This window comes from Carettochelys insculpta, chromosome 1 (genome assembly GCF_033958435.1).
Source record: "Carettochelys insculpta isolate YL-2023 chromosome 1, ASM3395843v1, whole genome shotgun sequence".
Taxonomy (NCBI): Eukaryota; Metazoa; Chordata; order Testudines; family Carettochelyidae; genus Carettochelys; species Carettochelys insculpta.
Window position 1 is genome coordinate 179,103,585 of NC_134137.1, and position 26,840 is coordinate 179,130,424.

General features: G+C 42.7%; 1 protein-coding gene across 2 annotated transcripts in view; it reads left to right on the forward strand.

Moving 5' to 3' along the window:
• The window catches only part of RUNX1 (RUNX family transcription factor 1), a 95,669-nt gene that overhangs the window by 17,650 nt on the left and 51,179 nt on the right, over positions 1 to 26,840 (forward strand). For both annotated transcript variants that reach the window (XM_074996400.1, XM_074996408.1), the window contains exon 3: positions 15,796 to 15,900. In XM_074996400.1, the coding sequence (XP_074852501.1) occupies positions 15,796 to 15,900 (105 nt within the window). The remainder of the gene's footprint in view (positions 1 to 15,795; positions 15,901 to 26,840) is intronic.

A 26,840-nucleotide genomic window follows, 5' to 3' on the forward strand; every position in this document is an offset into this window, starting at 1 on the left:
CTACTTCGAAGTAGTGGCACTAACTTCGAAATAGCGCCCGTCGCGGCTACACGCATCGGGCGCTATTTCGAAGTTAACTTCGACGTTAGGCGGCGAGACGTCGAAGTCGCTAACCTCATGAGGGGATCAGAATAGCGCCCTACTTCGACGTTCAACGTCGAAGTAGGGACCGTGTAGACGATCCGCGTCCCGCAACATCGAAATTGCCGGGTCCTCCATGGCGGCCATCAGCTGGGGGGTTGAGATATGCTCTCTCTCCAGCCCCTGCGGGGCTCTATGGTCACCGTGGGCAGCAGCCCTTAGCCCAGGGCTACTGGCTGCTGCTGCGGCAGCTGGGGATCCATGCTGCAGGCACAGGGTCTGCAACCAGTTGTCGGCTCTGTGGATCTTGTGTTGTTTAGTGCAACTGTGTCTGGGAGGGGCCCTTTAAGGGAGCGGCTTGCTGTTGAGTCCGCCCTGTGACCCTGTCTGCAGCTGTGCCTGGCACCCTTATTTCGATGTGTGCTACTTTGGTGTGTAGACATACCCTCGCAGCGCCTATTTCGATGTGGTGCCACGCAACGTCGAAGTTGAACATCGACGTTGCCAGCCCTGGAGGACGTGTAGACGTTATTCATCGAAATAGCCTATTTCAGTGTTGCTACATCGAAATAAGCTATTTCGATGTTGGCTTCACGTGTAGACGTAGCCCAAATGACTATTCTAAAGTGTGTAGTTCTCATCAGCTCTAAGGTGACATAAATTATTGTTATTTGAAGTTTATTCCATGATAACACCTAAAGTCCACAAGTGGGTTGGGCCCCATTGGGTTCAGCAAAGTGGCACAATGACCTGTATATCAATGAAAATCTGGCCTTCTAGGTTTTAGCCTCACCTGGTCAGCTAGCAGTAGTAGTCCTGCTCCCTCCTCCTGGTCAAGGGGCTGTTTCTAATGCCATTTAAGGAAGGGAGAGCTACAGGAGTGGGTTGAGGAACTCCCAGAGGCTGGTGACAGGGAAGTAGGGAGGAACAGATGCTGGAAGCAAGGAATGAAGTTACTAGAGCTCAGCAGGATACAGCATGGTGTGATTTTGCTGACCAGTTTCATAAAGTATAATGAAAAGCTGTAGAGAAAACAGTAGTAAGCCTTATGTAACTCACATACCAGGGTCATGCACCTCATCTGTAAAAGCTAAGGGTGTGTCTACACAGAAGCCTTTTTTCAAAATAAGCTATTCCGTAATAACTTATTTCAAAATAAGGCTGCTACACACAAAACTGAATTTTGAAATAGCACTTAGCTAGTTCAAAATACTGCATCTACACACACAGAGCCTATTTCAACATTGAGCTATTGGATGCACTATGGCTTATTTCAGACCAGGCTCTGTTCTCTGTCTCAACAGCACCTATTTCAAAATAGCCATTTTGAAATAGGCGCTATTATTCCTCATAGAGGGTGCATCTACACTTGCATTCCACTTTCGAAAGAGGAATACAAATGAGGTAAATCAAACATGCAAATGAGGTATAAATTTGCATTTTTGACACCTCATTTGAGTATTCTAATTTCGAAAGAGCTTCTTTTGAAAGAAGAAAGCCAGTGTAGACACTGCTCTTTCGAAAGTAAACCCATCTTCGAAAGAATCCCTCTTCCCTTTATTTAATGCTAGCTCTTTCGAAATTAGAATATGCAAATGAGGTGCCAAATACGCAAATGTATACCTCATTTGCAATTTTGATTTACCCCATTTGCATAGCTCTTTCGAAAGAGGAATGTAAGCATAGATGCACCCAAAATGAGGTTTACCAATTTCAAAATAAGCCAACCACTCTTTCAAAATGGCTGTTTCTACTCAGGCCACTTTCTTCGGAAGTGGCATGCTAATACATGGAGTGAAAGATCCTAATGAGGCATGGATGCAAATTCCCCATGCCTAATTAGTATAACGTCCCATCATTTGGAGTCCAGAAGACCATTCTTATGGACTCCAAAACACCTTGTAGAAGCACGGCCCTTGGGGAGGCGGGGGGCTTCCGGAAGGATGTGCCCAAAAATTTTTGGGAAGAAGGGGCCTCCAGAAGAAGCACTTGAAGTCTTGCTGAAGGCTGTACTTCTACATTGGAAAGTTTCTCTGAGTGATTTTCCCATTGATGGGAGGTGCCAGGTGTTCCTGCATAAATCTGTCCATATCAGTGGTTCTTGGACATCCATCAGTATAAATTATGCTGAGTGTGTATCCATGGGTGTTAACCAATGTAGATGCATTCTGCTTCCAAGACAGATAATTTGTTGCAGTCCTCCTGTTACTGTTCCACACTTGTGCAAGTCCTCGCAGAACTGACCTCTCTGGTCATCCTTTTTACACTTTCTCCACTGCTCTGGTCATCTGAACTGGAGATCACTCACTTGGTCAGCTAGTGCTGACAAACACACAGTGTCCGTTTGCCAGCTATATCCAGAGTGCACGCACTGCTCTCTTCTGGAGCCCAGGTACCAACACTCTCTTTGTTCACATGTCTGCCAGGAGCCATGTGGTGCTCCCAGGCTTCCTTATTTTACCAGGTGAGGAATGTGGCCAGTTCCAGTTGGCAGCTATTCACCAATGCGGTCAGACCTTCCAGTCTCTGTTGGAACAGGTGGCAGCATCGGGATTTGTCCCAAGTGAAAACCAATGCAGACAAAAGGGCAAGGAGCCAAGACAAAATCAGTAAGGATTTCAGCAGGTGAATCAATAGCTTGTACTCTTTTTAACCTATTACACAATAAGTGCCCCAGGCAGGTCATAGGATATGCTGAGATGTTGAAAATGCCATCTCTTACCTGGAAAACTCAGGCCCTTCCAGACATGATTGTGAAAGAGGGTCAATATTTAGGCTGCGCACAATTCATTTTTATGTAATTTTGATAAATAATGTCAATATTTATTTTAATCACTTTTTAACATCTGTTTCCATTTAAATGTTCAGAGCAGTGGGAAAGTGTGTGGGGAAGACATGAGGGTGAATTATTTAGTGACAGTAGACATTGAGATTCAAAGACTTAATGCTTTATAAACGGTTAACACAAATTATTAATATACTGGGTCAAAATATACAAATTCAATATCCTTAAATCAACAAATGGTACTTATTTTTTCTGTTCATTTTCTAGGCTGTTTGTAAACCAGCCTAATTCAAAAGTCTAACGTTCTCCAAGAACATTTTTTGTACTTTGCCTAGCTATGTATTTTGATGATTACAGGTGGAATTTTTGTCGGTTTGCATGTGTATAGTGAAATTGATGTTTACTGACATTTACAATTAAAAATCTCATTCTTCCAGGACCAGAAATGTTCTAGTGCATACAGGTCTGGGATCCAGGAATTTCTGAGTTCTATTTCCACCACTACTATTGACTTTTCTGTGACCTTGGGCAAATTGCTTAACTTTCTAGTGTATGTGTCTCATCACGTATAAAATGAGAGAGATAATTTCTACCTCAAGAAGTGTTGTAACAACATTTTAACATTTTGAAATTATGAAGTGTTACAGAAGGTTTTAATACCTATTATTTGAATTAATGATCCCAATGTACTTTTTGGAAGGATAAGGCCACACAGTATTTTAAATAATTTTATTCTGCATCCCTGAGTTCTCCTCTCCATTTCAATTTACTGTAGTTCTTTATCCCCTCACTCTAAATTGTAATGTAGCATCCTGGCTCTCTGCTAAACAGCTGCTGCATTCCACCAGAGAGATGGCTGCATTTCACTGGTGCATTAAGTGATTTCAAGTTATTGGTTTATGAAGTGCATGAGAATCTTTTTGCAGCAAAAGGGTCTGTGTATATGTAGACTACTGTGATGGGTGTGAGTCTAAAAAAGCAACACTCCTCCCTGCGTAGGTGGCCATAACTAAAAAAGATGGGACCAGTATGTAGAGAAGAGAATAAGCTATGAAATGGAAGCAATGAGGTGAATTATGTCAGGATGATCTTTGTGGGGAAAAAAATCAGTCTTCTGTCATTCAGCCCTCCAAACCCCTTTTACAAACCTTAGTAACATGCAAATATTTACGTAGTCCACGTATACCTTTCAGTTTCCCATAATACTTTTAACAATCAACATTACATTTTACCTATAAAGCCATATAATCCCTTTGTACTGCCATTGTGCCACATAGGTTGGGCACCCAACAGCTTCTCTTTCTTCCTGTCCTGTAATTATTGTCTCCACTTACAGGCGAAGGCTGGTTGGCTTCTCCCAGAAGAGCTCTTTTTTCGCTCTTTGGATTAAATGCTTTAATTCACTCTGAAAACTTGATCTGCAGGGCACTCCGTCTAACAAAGCACTTCCACAAAATTCCCATTCAGTAGATGTGGTGTTTTTGTAAGGTAGCATGATTTTTTTTTTCCAGTTTCCATCCTCATTCTTGCTTCCAACACATAGTACACTACATCACATTGATGTGATGCTTAAAAGTTGAAACACACATAGGCTACATCTACACTTAGTACAAATTTCAAAATGGGCATGCTAATGGCCAGATGGAAGAACACTAATGAGGCACTGAAATACTAATGAGCTCATCGAACTAAGGGGATTTCAAAGTTGGTGGGGTCCTTTCGAAAAGGACCCTGGCTGTAGAAGAGCCCTGCAGGAGTGAAACGCAGCGCTTTCAAAATGCTGCATTTCAGCGCCTCATTAGTATTCTTCGATCTGGCCATTAGCATGGCCATTTAGAAGTTTTTACTGAATGTAGACACAGCCATCGAATTAAAGAGACTAATTCCCAAATATATGCAGCTGGCCAAATTCCTGCAGTTACCCTAAAATAAAACCTGGCCTACGAACTTGACCAGTGCCATGATGTCATCTCAAGATAGACTGCTTTTGTGGGGGAGAGGTCTGTACTACGGATGGTCTTAGAGGGTAGCCGTGTTAGTCTGTAGGTTCACAAAGAACAAGCAGTCATGTAGCAACTTAGAAACTAACAAATGTATTAGGTCAGGAGTTTTCATGGGTAAGAAGACCCACTTCTTCAATCATCTGAAGAAGAGGGTCTTACCCAAGAAATCTCATGACCTAATACATTTGTTAGTTTTTAAGTTGCTACCTGATGGCTTGTTCTTTGAGTACCATCAATGTTGATGTAATCCCACATAGGTAATCAATGATTCAATGTAAGATGATTATTCTACTATCACCATGTTCTCAGAGATTTCCTTAATGCCACTGTGGTCCCAGAGTTGAAGATCGCATGTGCAATCTCCTCCCACTGGCTCAGCTACTTCCTGTTACACTTCCTTCCTCCCCCGACTGCCGCCTGATAAGTGGCTGTGGAATTTACCCAGCTGGCATAACCGAGGATGCTAGTACGTGGACAGTGCAGGAGGTTATGGGGAATTAAGTGAGCAAAAGGGAGGAGATCATGTGTGAGACCTATGGGTCCGGAATCAGGGTGGCAAGAGGGAAGTCTCTAAGAACATGGTGATGGCAGAGCCATCCAGGGTCTACTTTCAACCATCATTTGGTATCTAGATCACTGTGGAAATTGTGCATTAGCCACATTTCTGCTCTAGTCAATTTACTTGTCCTGTTCCAAAATTCAAGAACCACAACCACGTTATGTTAAAAAAATCAGAATTAAATTAAGCTGTATGGAATTCACTTTGGTTTAAAATGCCAGCATTTAAAAATCGATAAATGAATCATCTCAGTCCTTACATGGGAAAGGGTGATCAAGTCCCTCCCTAGCAAACACTGGCACAGCAGCACCATCTGCACTGTGCCACACTTTCTCAGAGTGGCAGGGACAACTTGAGCAGAGGGCCTTCCTGAGCAGTGAAAGAGGAAGGTGATCTGATGCTAGTGCATGAGACTGGGAAGTGAAACTGACCATGGATGCAGAAATGAAACTGACTCAACATAGAACACTGTCAAATGAAACTGTAAACCACTGAAAAACAGAGAGACAATCTGTCACTATTCATAAGTGGAAAGCAGCTCTGACTCAGGTAAGAAAGGGTTGCTCTTCCAAGAATTGCAGGATAAAACCCTCGGGCATTTGTTGTTACAGAAATAAGAAAGGGTTTATCCTGAATTGTGATATTTGAGTTGACCGTGTCCCATTTATTGTTTATACACTAGCACCCTCACTTATGCTAGTTGGAATGTGCCCTGCCCTGGTCTGCCGCGCTACTTCTGAAGAAAAGAGGAGGCATTCACACACAGTGCCAGATTGTCAACTCTGCCACTGCAGGGTAAAGGGGAAAAAGTCCATTTTAACTAGCTACTTGGGGATTTGCCAGAGTAAGAGGATTTCTTGGGTAGTGTACAGTTAAGGCAGCAGGAGGGACATGTTTGGTGCAAAGAGCTGTGACTTACGTATTATTGTAGGCCAGCAATATCTGTTCGCCAGACTAGCTTCCAGAGCCGTGGGCGCAGCCAGGCACATTTTTAGAGCCTTATATCTGCTCTAAGTTGTCTCGAGGGCTGAAAAAGCAGTTGACTGGGCCTGAGATATGGATCTATTAGTTTTAATGTCAAAACTGTGCATTTAAAAAAATTCAGTGTAGTGGGGAGGATGTCTTAAAACGTAGCACTAACAAAAATCCTCACTGCATGTGTAATGTATTTTTTTAGGTAAATTGGATTCTAGGACCCAGATAGGTTGGTGGTGCACCCTTTTAATATCACTGGCCTTCACTTTTGGAATTCAGTTACTAACTATACAAACCATGCTGCTAATAGAGTGAGATAAACACACCTATTTCTGCTACACAAAACAAAAAAATGACAATGTTTAAATCCAATTACAACCCTGTCCCACCCCACACACATTCTGGAAAAAAAAAAAGAGAAACTCCATCTAATCCCACACATAGGCAAATTAATTGTAAATCCAGAGTGCATTTGATTTGCTCATTGTTGGAAAGGTGGGTACACAGAGATGGAAATGTGAGAGTACAACTTGCATCAGCTGTTGAGCAGTATGGTTATGACTACACAGGAGCTGGAAGGTATAAATTCCAGCTTGAGGCAAAGCTACCCGAGTTCTGAACTAATATACCAAAAGAAGGGGTGTAGCAGCAGCCATGCGTTGAGCTACTCTCTTCCCCGCCGCCCCCCCACCCCCACATACCGTCTCATGTGAGAGCCTGGGTGCACACTCAGGGCTGCCAGCCCCTCTCACTACTTGTGCCACACTATACGTTTAGCACCCTGCCTGATCAGAAGTAGTATGGGTCTGACTCTGCAAACTAGGTACCCTCCGGCTTCAGGGTAGACACACCTTAGGTACTGCTTCCGGGACCAGATATTAAAGCAAAAGGTGGAAGCCAGTAGCTGAGTTGCACCAAATTACTAGTGGTCTATGCTGCTGAGCCATTAGAGTTCAAGGTGATTCTGAATCTTATCACACAATAAGTTAAACTCTATGGTTCTTGTTTAGAGCAGTGTAGGATTTGGCCCTGTGAGTAAAATCCTGACCCTACTGGAGTCAATAGAAAACCACCTATTGATTTAATTGGGAATAGAATATCATCCTACAGAGGTAAATGTAGAAGCAAGAACTTGGTCTAGTGAGACTCTTGCAATTATCCAGCAATGTTGGAGTATATAACCAAAAATCAAATGGATGAGATTACTTAGCTGGAAAGGTGTAGTAGCTGCATCCTCAAAATCCCATGTCACACACCCCCCTCTATTTTCAGGTGAAAAAAACTTTTCCATTTTAAGTACAATGACCTGTTTGTGCACCCAGTTATTGGATTTCTAGGTGCAGATAAGTATTTGTAGAAAGCTTTTGAGGCATATCCATTGTACTCTTAGCCTCAATTTTGGCCTACAGTCCAGTGGTCACCATTAAAAATTCTGTATTTGACAACAGGTACCGCATAGTAGCATATGCAGTTATTGTAGTTTCTCTTGCACTTGAATATATTTTGATACATGATTAACACAAGTTAACTCTTTAATATCTCCTACTTTAACTATAATTGTTCTATAAGCTGCCCACTGAATGAAACACCATGTGTCCTTAGCTGTAGGAAACTTTCATGAAAAAGAACAGGAACAAGACAGACATCTGAGGACAGGCTTTTACTATGTTTAGTTTCTCCTAGACTGTCACACAGTTCAGGGAAGCATTAAAAATGCACTAATCAACAGCTAATTGACAGCCAGGTTCTACTATTCATACTCATGCCATTGATTTCAACGGAGTTATTCAAATAGTTAGCTATTACTCAGCCTGAGTAGTAATAGTGGCAAAATGTTTCCCTTACGTATGGTTATTAATGTTGGCTATGTCTACGCTAGCCCCAAACTTCGAAATGGCCACGCAAATGGCCATTTCGAAGTTTACTAATGAAGCGCTGAAATGCATATTCAGCGCTTCATTAGCATGTGGGCGGCCGCAGCGCTTTGAAATTGACGCTTCTTGCCACCGCGCGGCTCATCCCAACGGGGCTCCTTTTCGAAAGGACCCCGCCTACTTCGAAGTCCCCTTATTCCCACGAGCTGATAGGAATAAGGGGACTTCGAAGTAGGCGGGGTCCTTTCAAAAAGGAGCCCTGTCGGGACGAGCCGCACGGCAGTGAGGCGCGTCAATTTCGAAGCGCCGCTGCCGCCCGCATGCTAATGAAGCGCTGAATATGCATTTCAGCGCTTCATTAGTAAACTTCAAAATGGCCATTTGCGTGGCCATTTCGAAGTTTGGGGCTAGTGTAGACACGGCCGTTGTGTGTGTGTGTTTGTGTGTTCATGTTTGTCTGTATATATATAACTTATATGACTACTTATTATACAAAAAAGGAGACATCTTTACATTGACACTTTCACAGCTATCCAGAGAAGTGGTCATAAGAGGTTGGAAAGATATAAAATAATAATTTATCGTGGTTTAATAAAATCAGAGGAACACATAAATCTGAAAAAACAGAAGCAGAAAATATTGTAACATAATTTCTTTTACTACAATGTGGAAATCTTTTTTGGACCTGACAGAATTAGCCATAATAGCATTTGTATTGTACTGTGTATTTGTGAATTATATTTTTTCATCCATATTGCTCGGCCTTGTCAGAGCAAACATTCTTGGCTCCTTTCCCTTTTTTACTTTTTTTCTAGCTTGTTAAAATAAATTGTAGTTACTTAAGAAAACAAATAATATTCTATGACAACAGAAATTCGAAGGCAGCATCTAGCTATCATAAGCATATAATCAGCTAAGAACATAAGAATGACCACACTGGTTCATACCAAAGGTCCATCTAGCTCAGTATCCTGTCTTCTGACAGTGGCCGATGCCAGATGCCCCAGAGGGAGTAGACAAAACAGGTAATCATCAAGTGATCCCTCCCCTGTCACCCTTTCCAGCCTCTGTCAAACAGAAGCTAGGGACACTGTTCCTACCCATCCTGGCTAATAGCCATTGATAGATCTGTCTTCCATGAATTTACCTACCTCTTTTTGAACAAGAAAAAAAGCCTCTATTGGGGTTTGTTTGTTAGTTTGTTTTTCCCCTTTCCCACCTTATTAGACCAGTCCTGAAGCTTTTGCTACAGTTTTGTTCAGTCTTCATTCAGATACATGCTGGCATTGGTTGACCTGAGAAAGGCCTGAATAAAAATGGAATGAGGCACTTAAGATATGGTATGTGGATGCTAAAGTACCTTCTTTCATCACCCCACCCCACCTCTGACTCCTCTCCTATAACCACAGCACACAAAGGAAGAAAAGAACTCTCCTTTAATCTGGTGAGCCCTGCTGGCCACATCTTCAGTGCTACTTTCTGTTTACCATTCCCTGTGTTTTGCTTGGATGTGCTGTTTTGCATCTACACACATGCTAAAAATGCTTCCCATCCACACAGCCATCTCATTTTTGGAATTACATCTCACAGGAATGGCTGGTGCAACATACCGAACTTTTTTGCATGTGACTGGGTTGTTGTGGAGAGTTCTCTATTTTCCCATCTTGATTTTGTGCCCTCTCCAAAGCTGCAAAGGTCCCAGATTACAGCAACACTTTCTCCAGCTGAACAGTCTGGAATGCAGCTCCCTGAAGAGCCCTTGCACACTATATTGAGTATCTTCCAGGGGGTGTGCAGGGAGGCCGCTTCAGGTGTCCCATTTCTCTCAGGATCTGAGCTTACTGCATTCTTACTGCATTTCTAATCCCTGCCAGGCCCGACAGAGTGAGCTCAGGGCACAGGTATGGAGGCCTGTCTGGCAGAGCAGTGCACTTTGGACCATCGGGCTGTGAAGTTTAGGAGATTTTAAAAAAAATGTATCTTTTTCGGTGACATTTTATTCACCAGTGGCCTGAGAGAGCATTTCTGTGTAGTTTCTAATGCACCCCTCAAGGTACTCCTGGACTCCCTGCCGTCCAGGAGTGCAGCTACTTCTCTTCCCCATGTTAAATCGGTGGTGGTGGTGAGTGTTTTTTTCTTCCCCCACCAGAAATGAATTGTGGTGGGGATCTTGCAGGAGAAACATTGCCAAGCTGTTGTGCTTCCCTAATATTGGGGGAAAGATCTGATTGACTGAAACAGTGACTCTTGCACTGTACCTTTAACGATGCAAAACTTGGGTTTATATTGTTGTTGCTGGGAGTATATTCAAAGGCCAAGGGCCCTCTGCTGAAAAATCCCCATATTCCTGAAAGTTTTATTCTTGGAACCAGGAGCTGCAGCATCCTTGATGTTAGGAGCTGCTTTGAATAATTACAGGTGGAGAGGCATAAGCAGTGTTAAAGATAAGGATCTCGTATGAGATCACTTCACTGTTTTCACCCAATACACCCACATACACACAATAATTTCCAATGTTAATTACCACATATAATGTGTGCATGATCCCTAGTGTATTCATGTGGGATCTTTGTGGTTTGTAGATTATCTAAAACAGGAGTCTCATCATCTCATCCCATTAGCTAACAAAGGGCTGTGTACTGGGGAAAACTGGCTGTGGTTTATCACACATTCTAAGATCTTTATGAATGTGTATTCACTCTATGGCTGGTTGGTTCAGGTAAAATTAATTTGGATACATTTCTAGCTAATTCTACCTGAACCAAACAGAGAGTTAATACATGTGTTGTTAAAGGAGAAAAACTACATGCAAATTAAACAAAATGGCCAGAAGGAATTGGACATAGTGGAATTGTCCAAGAGCAACAGTAAGTGACACATAGGCATACGCTCATGTAGTCCTGTGGTTAACCAGCATGTGGTTAATGAGCAGATGTCTATAAGCAATAAAAGGTAACAGAGAATCTTCCTGCTTTTTGGCCAAATTGTGTCACAACAGGCACCATTATTTTGAAATCTAGTAAATGTTGAGGAATATCTTCAGAGCAGTTGCAAATATTGTGTATAAAACCTCCACTCAGTCTAGTACAATGATGATGTAAGCCCTGTAACTTTCTGTAAGCTTTGTTTTGGAGCAGCTGCTAAGTCTATATTAAGTGTTATATATTAGTAAGAAATTGTTCATAGATACCATAAGTCTGTAAGAAAGCCTGGCTGTTCCTTTGTAAAAGAAATTGTTTTCTCTGAAGTGAGCTTTCCTTTGTGTGAGTGAGGAGAGTGTGTCTGTGGGTGTGTGTGCAATGGAATCAGCTCCCAAAGCCAGCCTGTCTGGACGACCAGCTGCCAGCAGCACCTGGATGGCCAGAGAATAATCAGAGCTGAGCCCTGCAAAAGACCTACTCAAGAAAGCGAAAGAGGCCCCATCAAGAGAAGATCAAAGTCCCATCTGCTGTTAGCTTATGACTCATGGTCATACAGATACCTGGGATAGTGGGACAGGACCAGAGCTATTGGACTGAAACATATAAAAAGATGAGTGCAAAGCTATACAAGTTCTTCTTGCCATCACCACTCTTCAGGAGTTAGTCTCAGTTCGCTGGGAAGGCAAGAGGAGGCCCAGGGCCCGAGGCCTGAGCCCCTCCTTTCCCCAGGGTGGATGGCACTGACTGCTTCTGAGTTCTACGCTGACAAGAGAGCATGAACTGACAAGGGGGTCCTACGATCAGCTCGCTGCCCCAGATTCCTGACTGCAGGTAGACACACTGGACCCACTATGCCTTGGCTTCCTCTGCTGTCTCTGTGCAACTCTTCCCCTGTGTGAGTTCGCCCGCATAAGTGTATGAGTGCAGGAGGGTATGAGTGTGTGTGGGTTGTGCTTGGAAGCTAGTTCCCATTTTTCTTAATCCAGTAGTGGCATTTGATAAAATGCATGTGAGTGTAACCCTGGGGTGATCTTTAGTGGACGTAAGGTAACAAGTATTGCACCTGGCCCTGATTCTTTATGGTAATTTTTATGATAATATTATATTTAACTGTTAAAAATATTTTTCTCATTCCTTGTGCTGGGTGAAAAACCTACTGAAAAAACAGAGGGTACTGATTGAGCATAGTAAGGAAACATGAAAATGCCTCATTAAGTGTTGTCAAATGTCCCAAGTAAATAAACTGGAAACATTATGGCTAAAGAGAAATAATTAATAAATAAAAAAGTATTATTTTCTCTCATCTCTGCATTACTGGCATTTTAGGTGGTACTTCTAATAACAGCAGGTAAAATATTTTCTCAAAGAAGCTGGATATGTTCTGTGGCTTACTGATATCCCTTTAATATTAATTAAAAAGCTCATGTTTTTGGTGTTAATTTTCTTGGGAAGCTTTGCATAGTTATTTTTGATCACTCATTACAAAAGGCTGAGAATGCTAACACAATTATCATGATCTGTCAGACAATCCGGTGCAGTAGACCCCTGACTTACGTGTTGGGTGTGTTCGTGGGCAACCACGCGTAAGTCAAAGTTCTTGTAAGTCGGGACCGGTTGGGGAGGGCCCCTGTTGCCTTCGGGTCCCTTGGTCTTGGCTGAGCCTGCCTCTCTGCTCCCGTGAGCAGCAGGGAGCTCAGAGCCAGGCAGAGCAGCACTGGTCAGTTTTCTGGCTCCTGGGAGTTGTGAGCAGCTGAGTCAGGCACAGCAGTGCTAATCAGTTTCCCAGCTCATGCAAGCACAGGGGAGCAGGTAGCTAGTCTGCCGCTGGGTTCCCAGCTCCCTGCCACTCATTGGAGCTAGGAACTGACCAGTGATGGTCAGTGCAAGCTGAAGGGAGCTGGGAGCCATGTGGCCACCTGGTTTCCAACTCCCTACCACTCATGATGTCAACTTGCATCTTTGCCAGAAATACGCAAGTCAAAATCGTGTAAGTCGGGGGTCTTCAGTTTTTAGAAAAATGTCAGAAATGCCTTGGCCTTCAGGCTGACTGAGTAGAGCTAGGCCTGGGGTCGGTAGTCTTGAGGCATAGCTCAAAGGTGGCTTTATTGTCACCTTTCCAGCTCCTCTCAATGCTTGGAGTTACTTTTCAGCAGAGGCAGCAGTAGTATTTGGAATGCAGTGGACTATGATGCCGCTGACTTGAGTTTTAGTTCCTGGCTCAGCTACAGATTTCGTATGTGACATTGGCTAAGATGCTTCAGGCTTGTCTACTAGTGGGTTGGAATACTAAAGCACATCGTCATACTGTGTATCAACTGGCCCATGGGGAGCCTGCTGGCATGTCCAACATTTCCCTGGAGCACATGAATGTACTGCTGCGTGGAAAGGAACTACATTAGCAGGCCTGAGGGAACTTTTAGTGTGCGTCAGCAGGCTTTACGTGGGCTAGGTAGTGCACAGCACATCGGTATGTTCTCGAATTCACACCCTTGTAGAGCACGTGGCTGCACTTTTTAAACAAGCTCTCATTTAACCTGTGCTTTACTGCTCCATCCTAATTCACAGGCACTTTGTGAAGACAGAAACCATTAATGGTATACAGATAAGAACGAATTCCGATACAATGTATATTGCAAGTGAAACTGTCTTATTCTCATCACAAATGGAAGTATACCTAGATAAACAAAGCAAAGTACAATAATTGGAAGCTTTCATGAAAGAAGCCTGAGACTTGGATGACAGGAATGTTGGAGATTGGCCATGAAGACTTTTTTTGTAGAGGTGTGTGGGAAAGTTCGCACAGCACATGCCTGTGCAAGTATAATCTCAATTATCCAAAACTCCCCATTGTCCAAATCAGGGTCGTGTTTCTGGAAAATTCTGTGATTATCCATGTCCCCCATGACATTCAGGTAATTAAACAAAAACTGGCTATAGCTAGTATTGTCTGCCTTTTATTTCTTTCTATAAATGCTAAAATAATAGTTAAACAATCTACATGCCACCCATGCAATAACTAGATAATCTGAAGTACACGAGGGAAGTAGAAGTGTTACAAAGGAGTGTAAAAGGAGTTAAAACCAAAACAGGAGCAGAAATATTTAAATTCATTATAATTACGAGGGAACACAGCATAACTTCTTATCTGCATTTGAACCAGCAAAATAGTACAGGATGCACCTCCCTTCTCTGGCACAGTCGGAACCTGACAGGTGAGAATTTGCCAGATGAGGAGAGGTCCAGGGCTTCTGCCCCCAGAGAGGCCTGCGCTCCTGGGGCTGCTGCAATGCCAGCCACCAGCTTCCCTCCTCCAGAACTCCTACCCCATCTGAGCTCTGGCCCCTGCCCTCCAGCTGCCGTGGGGTAGCCTGGGCATTCCAGCTCTGTCCCCTAGCCCCGCAGGACAGGTGAGGGGCTCCTGCTCCAGCTTCCACTGACTCCCATCTCATGCAGCTGTGGGGCAGCTAGGGAACTCTGGCTTTGTTCTTTGGCCCTGCGGGGTAGGCAGGGACTCCTGCTCTTCCCTGGCTTGCATGGGGCATGCAGGGGCTCTGGCCCCTGAGTTGATGTGGGGCAGGGGTGGGCTGTTGCTCAGGCCTCTGCTCTCAGCCCCACTCTCATGGGGAAGGCAGGGCTCCTGCACCGGCCCTTGCCTGGTACTCTCTCATCCTGTCAGACCACAGATGTCACCAGATGAGAGAGCACCGGATTGGAGAGGTACAACCTGTGCTTTTCAGAACTCAAAACTATGGTATGCACATGTTATATCTGAAAAGACTTGCCTTTGAATTATAGTGAAATCCACCATAATGTCCTACTGAAACATTCCATAGAACTCCAGGAAATCATTTTTTCTCCTCACAATGGGGTAGTATTTAAAAAAAAAAACCAGAAAACAAAACCAAAATGAATTCATATAAAATATTCTTGTGCAGGTTAAAACATGCGGGGTGGGGGGGAGGAGGAGGGACAGTAAGTGGAGTAGATCCAGAACAGTAAAATCTCAATTATGTCTTCATGGAACTCTTTAATTTAACTCTTTAGAAAAACTACTGAGATTTTTTTTAATCTGTCCTCTCTGATTTCTGGGAGCGATAGTAGTAGATTTTTCTGTATTTTAAAGGACTTCTGTTTATGTCGTGGAATTAATCTAACACTAGCTTGAACTATCCACCTGGGATTTTAATGAGAATTGTGTGTTCCAATTAGGTAGGCTGTTTTGCAACTTAGCCATGACATAACAGGGCTCTGTGAGCTAACGCCCTTAACAAACACAGATAATTTACAAGTGGTAGTGCAATACTTTAAAATATAATTGTCTAGCAGAAAAGTGTATTTTACGAAGTATAAATAGCATTAAATGTAAGTCAATTTATTATACATGCTTGCAGCAGTAGCCATATATGGAGTGTACACAGCCTCGGTTTGCCCTGATGTGGATGTGAAATTCTGCACTCTGTGGGCACATACGTAACACAAAGAGATTGGGATGTGATGTTGTTGTTACTGAGCTGCTGAAAATGACAGCTACGGACTTGCTCAATGTATGGTTGGGTTGTAATTATCAGTAAGAGAGCAATGTGCTTTCCTGTTGCAGGGAAGAGCTTCACCCTGACCATCACAGTCTTTACAAACCCTCCACAAGTAGCCACATATCACAGAGCCATCAAGATAACGGTGGATGGACCTCGAGAACCCAGAAGTAAGTCATATGGCAACAATATTAATGCAGGTGTGAAATCCCATATTAAAACAGGGAGGAGTTCATTACCTTGTCAGATGAAGGGCAGCAAAGAATAAGATTCATTGGGTACGATGGATGTGTTTTGAGCTAAGGCTATACCACTCACAATTTCAAATATGTTTCCCTAGAGCTTTGTTCTGCAGCTGTGTATTGTGTTGCTCAGAAAAGTATTAAAGTGCTCTGAACTTGAAGGCAGCAAACTCGGGTAAGTGCTGTGTAGTACACAAGACCAGAGAGATATTGGGTAAAGAGAGAACAGGGCATACATTACACAGTATTTCCTGGTCATTTTGACTTTCAGATGCCCATAGAATTTTAACTTTAGAAACCAAGCTGCCCCGGGGCTAGATTTTCAAAGTTGGCAGACAAAAGCAAAAATATATATATATGTTTTTTGCAGAAAGATGACAAACGGCTGTTCTTTTTCTGCTCTGTTTTTGTGCCTCATGCTGGTTTATAACTTAGGGAAACTGTAACTGTTGAAAACAGCCCTTCAAGCCAAAAGATGGAATTTACTTCACCGGGGCGCACATTTTCACAGACAGCCATTCTTGCCAATTTTTTAAAGTGTTAAGTAAGAATAGAAGATGAATGATTTGATATCCGTAAGGACAAATCCACAAATTTCACACAAGCAGAGTTTAAAAAAAACAGCTGTACAGTCATCAGATGCTTGCACAGCACATGCGCTGCTTATTCCCATGGGCAACAATTAACCTCAGTCACTACCCTTAGTGTAGGATTTTCCTATTTTTTTATCAAAATGCCCCAATGTAAGTTGAGGTTTGTGGTTTCCTTCTTTTATTCCCTCTGCACTTTTGGCACAGGTTCTAACTGTTGCGTAAGAGAAGCCATCCCAGGAGAGGAGAACAGAAAGACACGAACACCCACTAGAGGGTAATCCTTGCAAACCAGGGTTATTTACTGAGTGTTGGAAAAATGGTGAGGTTTAAGTGACTAAATATAGTAGGCTAGAAAACTCTCAGGCTTTCATCTGTCTTTTATTCTTAACAGTAGCCTGCAATTATGGGCCAGATCCTTGGCAGGCATAAATCAGCATATGCAGCTGTATTAATGTATGCCATGTTGAAGCTGGGGCCCCAATGTGTTTTAGGATGAGGCCAGCCTTTGAAACACAGAGGACTTTGTGTATGGGGGAAGGTAGTGGTGTTGTGTACTTTCTTTTAAAAATGGGTGCCTAGGTTGTTCCTGAGAAACATCTCTGGAAAACCAGCAACTGTGCATGCAAAGCAGGTATTTGTATATGCAAATACCAGCTCTGCAAGCACAATTACCTGGTTGTGTTCAGATCTTGCAAGCAGGCTTAGTTTTTTTTGAATACACATCTGATAGAGTTCTAAGAAACAGTGTCATCCTGCAGATCTACCTGCTGGTTCAGATCAATTGCTTAGTTGGTATAATAGTTAATATTTAATAAGATTTTGCATTTAAGAGAGGAAGTAAAGAAACACACTGACGCTACCAATGTATCTGCACAACTCAAATGTCTGAAAGTCTTTGTGTTTAGAATTTCAATTTGTCATAGGGAAATCAAATGTATAGAGTAGTATAAATGAGGAACTTCTGTACACGTAGTACTAAGAGGTCAAATTTCCTTTCCTCAGAGAAATATAAATCTCATTATTGCCATGTAATCTGTGGTATATAAAAGAACAAACTACTTATTTTATTTGATATAAAGTGCTATAGTTTGATATCACATCAAGGATTTCTGACCTGTATGAACTGCTACATATGTTTGATAGCTACAATGCTGCTTTAGATAGTTGAATAAAATTCAGCTAACTGTTTATTTATCTAGGCCCAATCCAGCCCCAGTCAATGCAGTGAAGAGTGGCCACTCAGAGCATGCATTATAAAAGGCTTCTGTGTAAACCTCTGTTTTCCTAAGCCATATCACATCACTATTAATTAGGCTGAAAAATCCCTCCACTGTCTAATTATATTCAGTGTCTCTTATAACATTCAGGCAATTGAGGAAGTATTGAAACTTACCTTATTTTTATGTACCTCTCACTCTTTAGCCACGTCTACACTAGCAAGTTCTTTTAGAAAATCAGGCCCTTTTTTGAAAGAACACATGTAGTGTCTGCACACATGATGAGCTCTTTTGGTCTGAAATCAAGAGAACACAGCTTTTCTTCCGGACGCCTTCTGCCACTCTCAGGTCAGGAAGAACACCCCCTTTCAAAACTTCTTTTGAAAAAAGTGTGTGTAGACGCTCTACAGGCCCTTTTTTCAAAAGAGCAGGTCCTCATGGCGTTGGATTTTTACATCCCTGGCCCGTTCTTTTGACAAAGCAGGGGCTATGTGAACACTCTCCATTGAAAGACCGGCTCAATCTTTCAATCCACTTTTTTGTGTGTGGACGCACTCTTTCGAAAGAAGGTCTTCCAGAAGAGCTCTTCTGTAAGATCATCTCACAAAAGATCGCTGCAGTGTAGATGTGGCCTTTGTGTTTATGGCATGATTAATTAGATCAGTTCAAATGTCCCCATCTGTATGAAACTAGCTTGCATTACTGCTGTCTGAATAAATGTATCTGGAGGGGTTTCTTGTAGTGCAGGGCAGAGTGTTGTAGGAATTGAAAATTACACTGTTCCAAGGCAGAGCCTTGCTATGTCCAGATCTGGACCAGTCTCAAAATAAGCACTGCAGTACAGAGGGGACCATAAAAATGTGTCTTGAGGCCTGCGGGGCTTGGAAAGAAATACTTTGTAATCAGCGTGCAACTTCAAAAAGGAAACATTAGTTCAAAACTTCATTCACATGCATAAAATTATGCTAGGACATAGCTAACGGCCTCTTGAGCTCACCCTTCCGTAGGCTTCCAGGCACAGCTAGTCCCACTTCCCTTCACACCTTTTTTTTTAATCTCTGTACATGGGCATGTAACATGAGAGGCACATCAGTACCCATTCTGGAGCACTGTCCCTCCCTAATGCTTAGCCTTACCTATGCTCATATGTTGCTAAGTTTGCATTTTCACTGAAGCACAAAGAGCCTTGCTCAATGCACTGTGCTTATAGCAAGGATGTGCAGAATCCTAGCCTCAAACATGAATGTTTGTGGGAGGGAGTTATGTTTTTATAGGAAATCTTTAAAGTCACGGTGATGTCTGTTCATCATAGGAACGGGGGGTTTGTTTGTTTTGTTTTTGTAAAAGCTTCTCTTGATGAGATTTAAATTGAGACTTAAATTTGACTTGCCAGCATCTCCCATCATCCTATGGTACATTGGCTGCAAATATCACCTTGAAGTTGAAGTGGGGCCGGGGAACCAAGATGGTAATCAAGATTATATGATTTTAAGGTCCAGGATCTGTCAACCTGCCAGAGCTAGAAACACTTGGGCAGGCACACTACTAAGAATGCTTTCAGGACCAGCAGTGTCTCCCAAGCACAAGACTCGTACCCAAGGAGCAGACAGAAAATTGTCAATTCTCATATTTTCCTTTTCACAATAGTAAGTTGACATGTTTGCTGGGGCAGAGCCAAACCAACAATACCAATAAAAATGTCAATGTTCTAGAGAATTAACCCTAACCACTTGAAAACAGGAGGGACATGCTGTGGTCTTTGCTTTGCTTTTTTTCCCCTTACTTCAGAATAACAACAGAACTAAATCAGACTTACAATGAGATTGTGGTTGCAACATGAACTTTGGAAAGGCTTATCCCCTCTTCATAATAAAGCAGCACACCTGCAAAGTTGGCCCTTGAACCTGATCCTTCAAGACTAAAACCACAAGACTCCACCACTTGAGCCAAAGGGAGGCCTTTTTTTCTGGTGAAACACACCGGAACGTAGTTCCAGCACCTTTTTTCCATTAGAACACCAAAAAAATTTTCACCGTCAGTCCTGCAGCAGCACAGGGACCAGGGCAAGAGCCCCTCCCAATCCCTCAGCAGTGTGGGACCATGGCATTAAAACTGAACACCATAACTCTTATGAGAAATCATCAGACTTCAGTTCCAGCACCTGTTTTTCTAGAAAATAACACCGTCTAAAGGAATGCCTCTACTAGATGCCATTTGTAGAAATTGTAGAATTGTAGAATCATGAGGTTGGAAGGGACCTTAGGAGGTCATCAAGTCCAACCCCTTGCTCAAAGCAAGGCCAATCCCCAATGAATTCATCCCTGGATGTTCTTTCTAAAGTCTTGTCTATGCTTGTGGCAGCATGTGGAGTCTGTGTAGATACATGTCACAGTGGAAGGCAAGCTGTGTCTATACTTGTCACTGCAGTGTCTTGCTACATGTGACAGTGAGAGTCTCTGATAGTGGGGAAGCAGCAGGGAAAGAATCTCACAGAAGAGAGGCAGAGAGAAGCTACAGTGCTAAAAATATCAGTGTATACTTTGGAGGTACTGCCTGGGCATCTAGAGAGCTATGAAGTGAATATACCCTGAGGGTTCATGCCTAAACCAAGCCTCCAAGTCTACACTGCTGTTTATAGCTGGGCATGCAGTGTCTCTACCATATGCATTGCCATAGGTGAAGTGGTAGTCAATCAACAGAGGGCAACATTTTCACACACAGAACTCACTCCTTTGCTACTAATATTAATTGTTATTAATATTAATGGGCACAAGGTAAGTTCCTTAATGCCCATAGAAATCAATATGTGCAGGATTAGAACAAAATCTATCAACAACAAAAATGGTTACTAAATTTGTTTCATCTTTACAATATGATGACTTTTATAGTCATCAAATATAACTAATGCCTAAGTTTTCTCCTATATGGGAAGTGAAAAAGTGGCAACAGCCATTTCTGAGCTCAGCAAAAATGTAAGACAAAGTTTAAAATTTCAAACCAGGACAATTTTTCATGAACTTTACCTTAAAAAAACTGCATAAGATCAACAAACTATCTTCAAACTTTACAGAAATGCTCTCTCTGGTGAGAGATTATTTGGTCAAATGTTTTTGACCCAAAATTTTAGGTGTATTGTGTTAGGGCCTTATAATAGAAGCCGTCTGCCTCCATAATTTATGTGCATAGGATGGGCAAAAGCAGAGCATGTAATGAGATTTTAAGTCATTTTTACCAAGTAGAGCTATACCGATAGACAAGGCTGTGAAAGCACATATCCATTAACTGCTGGGGTTTTTAAAAACTATTTGTGATGTGTAAAGGTGTGACTAATAAATATATCATGTACTACAGTGAGTGCATGTCTGCAGATATGTAGAAAACCAGATTTTTCGGATGAAAACCATAAAATGCTTGCACAATTCTGTGCTTTCCTGTATACTTGGTTTTAACAATTGTACATGGAAATGGTCATTTATTTATCTAACAGTCAGTTTCCTGTGTAAATATCATTTGTGGTAACTGCATGTACAAACTAGTTACAGAATCATATCTGGTTTTGCTGTGTTTCTGAATATGCATATCTAGGCAGCATTTCTTACAAAATTATTTTAGTGCATAGAACCAAACCAAAAAGGACATGAATCTTCCTCTGCTATTTTCATTGTTCTTTAAAACCTTTCATTTTTTCAGTTTTTAACAATACTTACTTTTGACTTTTGGACCAGAGTGAAACATCTTCCACTGGCAAGGAGACAGGATGACCTAAAAGTTCATTTTTCAATCCCATCTTCTCTGATTCTCTGATTCATAAACCAAGTTATGTTTCTATGAAATAACTACATGGGAAAAATCATTAGTCGTATCCTGATCAAGAGTATTGGTCCTGATAAAAATACGTTTGGTTGGGAAGCTTGGTAGTACTATTATGTTGCCTCTTAAATAGGTGCATAGGGCTATCTGACCTATCTGCTCTTAAAAACAATTTCCCTTCTTTGACTTCTTTTAGTTCCTCCTTTTGGATTGTTTTAAGGATACAGCAGTGAGGTGATTCTCTAGCAGAGCTGTGTGCAGAAGGCATTGTGTATATCCAAAGGATTTGTCCATTTACCCCAGATTTTTTTAAGATGAGTTGCCCAGACAAAAGTTGGATGTTAAAGATGTTTGTCCAGCATGAATACATGGTTTTCCTAATGAATTTTGGCCATACCTGACTAAGCATATGAACTCTTCTCAAAGAGCAGTGTAGTGCATAGGTTGCTGAGCAGAGCTTGAGGAAGAATGTAACAAAGGGTGTGTCTGTGCTAAAAACTCAAGTCAATCTCATATAGGTTGTAATTTTGAGGAGTAAAGGCACTTCAAAGTGCCCGCGGCTAGACGCATGCTGGCACTTCAAAGTTTGCAGCTGAGAAATTGCCGTGGGGGAAAATTAGCCTAAGGAAGTGCTGTGTATTCACTGCAGCACTTCATTAGTAATCGCCCATGGCCCTGATTACCATGCCCCCTTCAAAGTTGGGGGCAAGTGTAGACAAGCCCCTTGTGTTTAGCTGGGACACTCTTGAGTCCCTTTCCAGGTCTAAACAAGAGCTCTGTGTCAGCACAAAAGATTGTCTCTTTGCCAACAGAAGCTGGTCCCGTAAAAGGTATTAGCTGCCCCTCCTTCCTGCTTCAGCTCTCCCTCCCCCAACTTTGCCTCTAGTTTTGTTGGCGGTACAACCTTCTTTCTTACAAGAACTGAGAAAATGTCAGACTTACAGCAAATCTGGGGCAGGGCTGGGAATGAACCGCAGTAAGAATACACTTTGTCATAAGAGTTATTTCACTTGTTTTTGTTATCATAAATTCATCCTACCTGAGCCATCTTCCTTCAAAGAGTTCTATTTTTAATCTAAATCAAACAAGTCATTAAATTTCTCATAAATCTTTTCCTTTTTGTTGATCTGATTTCTGCTGTGCGTAGTTCTCATTTATTGACTGTTGTGAGTATTTTTAAGTATTAATGCATACTTCTGTTTGTATTCTGGGATTGTCAGACATGTTCAGTCTTGGCCTAAATCTGCTTCCGTTGAAGTCAATGGTAAAACTCTCAATAACTGAATGGAAGCAGAATTAGGCCAATGTGGTACTTTTGAAAATACATCCCTAAAAATACAATAAATACTCCACTTCCTTACCAGCTGACTCTTAACCACTGCCAAACCCCTGCTGCACACAGGAAGGGTGATCATTATTTATCCAAGGAGAACCTTGTATTATTAAGGTTGGTGAAAAGCACATCTTTCTGGTTTTTCCATAGGAATATAGGAAAATACCAAATAGATGTGTGTGGGTATAAGCAAAAGTGTTTAATATACAATCCAGTCAAGATATTTTATTAAACATAATAGATTTACTTTAGCAGGCAGATGAAAGCCCACAGTTTACACAGCTGGATATATGTCCAGTGATTGCTCTTCTTCATATAGGGACAAGTCCTGAAGTCAATGAGTTTAGGCAATGCAAGACTGGGACCTTTCTCTCTTGTCTTTCCTTAGTCTTCCTTTCTTCATTAAGGACCATATTCTCATCCTTGCTCTAAAGCCTGAGCCAATGACAGGTGGGGAACTCATGTGGGATAAGGGAAAATGGAATCAGGCCTAGGATGCACTGTACAATCAACTACGTCAGTTTCCAGAATACAGTATGTACATTGCCTGTATGCCCAGCACCTAAGAGCTATATCTAAATGGCCCCTCCCTTTCAGAAGGGGCATGCAAATGAGCGAGATAGGAAAGGCAAATTAGGTGTGGATTTAAGTATCACATGCCTCATTTGCATATTCCTGTGTGATCTGGCTTCCAGAAGAGCCATTTCTGGAAGCCAAAGCAGCCAAACAAAATAGGAAGAAGGGTGCTTTCAAAAGGGGGATTTCCTTTTGAAGGAACCCCTTCCACATGGCTGCTTTAGCTTCCGGAAATGGCTCTTCCAGAAGCCAGATCACACAGGAATATGCAAATGGGGCATGTGTTATTTAAATCCATGACTCATTTGCATTTCCAGTTTCACTCATTTGCATGCCCCATCAGGCAGGGAGGGGCTCTGTAGACATAGGTAAGGTGTTTAGCCAATGGATCTGCCTAGTTTGTGGACATACTGGCAATGCCTCTGTGCTGTTCTGCATCCTCCCCCACATACTTTCCATACCTTTGCTGAGAGAGCTGGCCTGGGGCTAAGTTCTGTGGTGTGTGCCGAGCAAGTTCCAACAAGTCCCATCACACAGCATTTCCACGGTCCACTTCCTCTCTCCACCTCCATGTAGCAGCAGGTCAGCAGCTCTTCTGCATCTCAGGCCCTATCACTTACCCCTACAAATGGGAGAGGAGAGGGGAGTTGTGGGGGGAGGGGGCGCAGTGCTTCTGAGAACAGGAATTAAAAAACAAAAACTGTCCAGTATTCCTGTGCAGTGCTGTGGTTTTCAAAACAGACTGCTGTCCATGCAGGGCTTTCCTGGGCTGCGTCTACACGTGCACGCTACTTCGAAGTAGCGGCAGTAACTTCGAAATAGCGCCCGTCACGTCTACACGTGTTGGGCGCTATTTCGAAGTTGAAATCGACGTTAGGCGGCGAGACGTCGAAGTCGCTAACCCCATGAGCAGATGGGAATAGCGCCCTACTTCGACGTTCAACATCGAAGTAGGGACGTGTAGACGATCCGCGTCCCGCAACATCGAAATAGCGGGGTCCTCCATGGCGGCCATCAGCTGAGGGGTTGAGAGATACTCTCTCTCCAGCCCTTGCAGGGCTCTGTGGTCACCGTGGGCAGCAGCCCTTAGCCCAGGGCTTCTGGCTGCTGCTGCTGCAGCTGGGGGTCCGTGCTGCATATACAGGGTCTGCAACTAGTTGTTGGCTCTGTGTATCTTGCACTGTTTAATGAAAGTGTGTCTGGGAGGGGCCCTTTAAGGGAGCGACTTGCTGTTGAGTCCGCCCCGTGACCCTGTCTGCAGCTGTGCCTGGCTCCCTTATTTCGATGTGTGCTACTTTGGCGTGTAGACGTTCCCTCGCTGTGCCTATTTCGATGTTGGGCTGAGCAACGTCGAAGTTGAACATCGACGTTGCCAGCCCTGGAGGACGTGTAGACGTTATTCATCGAAATAGCCTATTTCGATGTCGCAACATCGAAATAAGCTATTTCGAAGTTGGGTGCACGTGTAGACGTAGCCCTGGAGTCCTGAGTAGAAAGTTGTTTTGTTTTTTTTTCTAGTTATGGGGCTTAACAGATTAGTAGGCATGCTGGGTAAAGGGCTAGCTTTGGGTCTGCACAGAGTCAGCGTTTCTCAGTGAGCAGCCATGTTTTCCTCTTGTGGTTCATTTCAAGGAGTAGAAAGGCTTTTACGCGGCAGTCATTGCTCAGCTCGTCTGCTGCTCTCAGAAGCTGTAGCTCTTTCCTTCATGTAGCCCCGTATGACAACACCAGAGGCTGTCATAGTTTTATCCTTCTCTGACACACTGTGATGAATAAGTTCCTGGAAAAGGATTTCTCCTCCCTAGGTGATTCAGATTCTTGCCTTTTGCCTAAGGAACTGAGTTTTAACGAAAAGGTAAAAGGTATTTCCTGTGGGCCAGGCTGTTCATGTTAGTGGTGCAACGGACTGTGCCTGAGGAGTTGACTTTTATGTCATAAGTAAGGGAGAAAGGTGTATAGAAGAGGCTGTGTGCATCTATCTCTGGAGGAAGAGAAACGTTTGCCTGGCATACACCACACTTTGTCGATATGCCGGCTATTATTGTTTCAGATACCACAGAGAGAGCCTCTCGTTTGTGCTCAAGAAACAGAGCAGTGTGCACAAACAGAAGAAGGGAGATCTGTGAAGGAAGTTAAACCAGCCAGTGATAGAAAGTGCTCCAGTTTCTTTGTACTGCTTAAAATTCTTCATCTGACGTATAACAGTTCAAGGCAAAGAACTAATCTGACCAGCTTTCTAAGAGTGGCTGGTCAGGAACTGTAAGGCTACCTTGTGACCTTAGCACACAAACCAGCAGAAAACTGTAATCGGTAACGTTAACTTAATTACTGACAACCCAGACTGATTCTTCCTGCCTTTCCTGCCTATGCACTGCACTCTGGGCTGGTCTTCATTACCTGCTCTACCTATCTTTACAATCTAGCCACAAACAGTTTTGGTTGACCACACCACTTCCCTATTGAAAGTCAATACTGTTTTGACTCATTCTGTGCTGCTAATACCAAGCCAAAGAAAACAAGCTTAAAGAATAACCTGCTTGTATGCAGTTTGGCAACTTCTTCAGAGGCCCTGCTTTCAAAATACTACACAGTAGCTCACTATATCTCTCTGCAGCTGGGAAGAAAATGAAGGAAGCAAAAGTGGTGTGAAAATGTAAAATCAAGATTAGGCAGAAATGTCTGAGTGCTCAGTGAGCTGGAGTCCTGCTTGTGCACAACAGGGCACTGCTACCAGGGAGGGGCTCTTAAGTGAGAGAAGACACGGTCCAAGCTAGTTCACTGAAAAGTCAGGTATTCTGAACAATTGCACAGCAAAACTGTTGTGAGTTACTATTCCATGTACTCGGTGAATCCAAAGATTGATTTGTTTGTTTAAGGCAAATATGGTGCAGCCAATTTTTCCGTAGGAGGATGGTTATCTTTTCATATGTTGTCCAAGTTTGCATGGTAAATATCTAAGACGGGGAAAACTCACATTTCCTGTTGTAATTCGTCTTAACGTGGCTTTGGCTCAGAGGATGAGAAAGGGTTCTTGTAACAATGCTAGCTTAACCCTGTAGTGTAGACACAGTCTGCAATGATGGAAGGCCAGAGCAGGAACGTCAGCTTCTCAAATAACAGGAGATACACTAATGGAGATACTTTTCCATCCATACAGCTGCACCTACACTGGGGATGGGCAATAATTTTTGAAGGGGGGCCATTCAAGAATTTGGTAAGTGGTCAAGAGCTGCACTCTTCCATGATATTAATGGAGGAGTTATGGGGAATGGGATGGAGGTTGGGTTCAGAAGGTAGCTTGGAATAAGGGTGCAGGAGGGGTGTGAAGTCTGGGTAGAA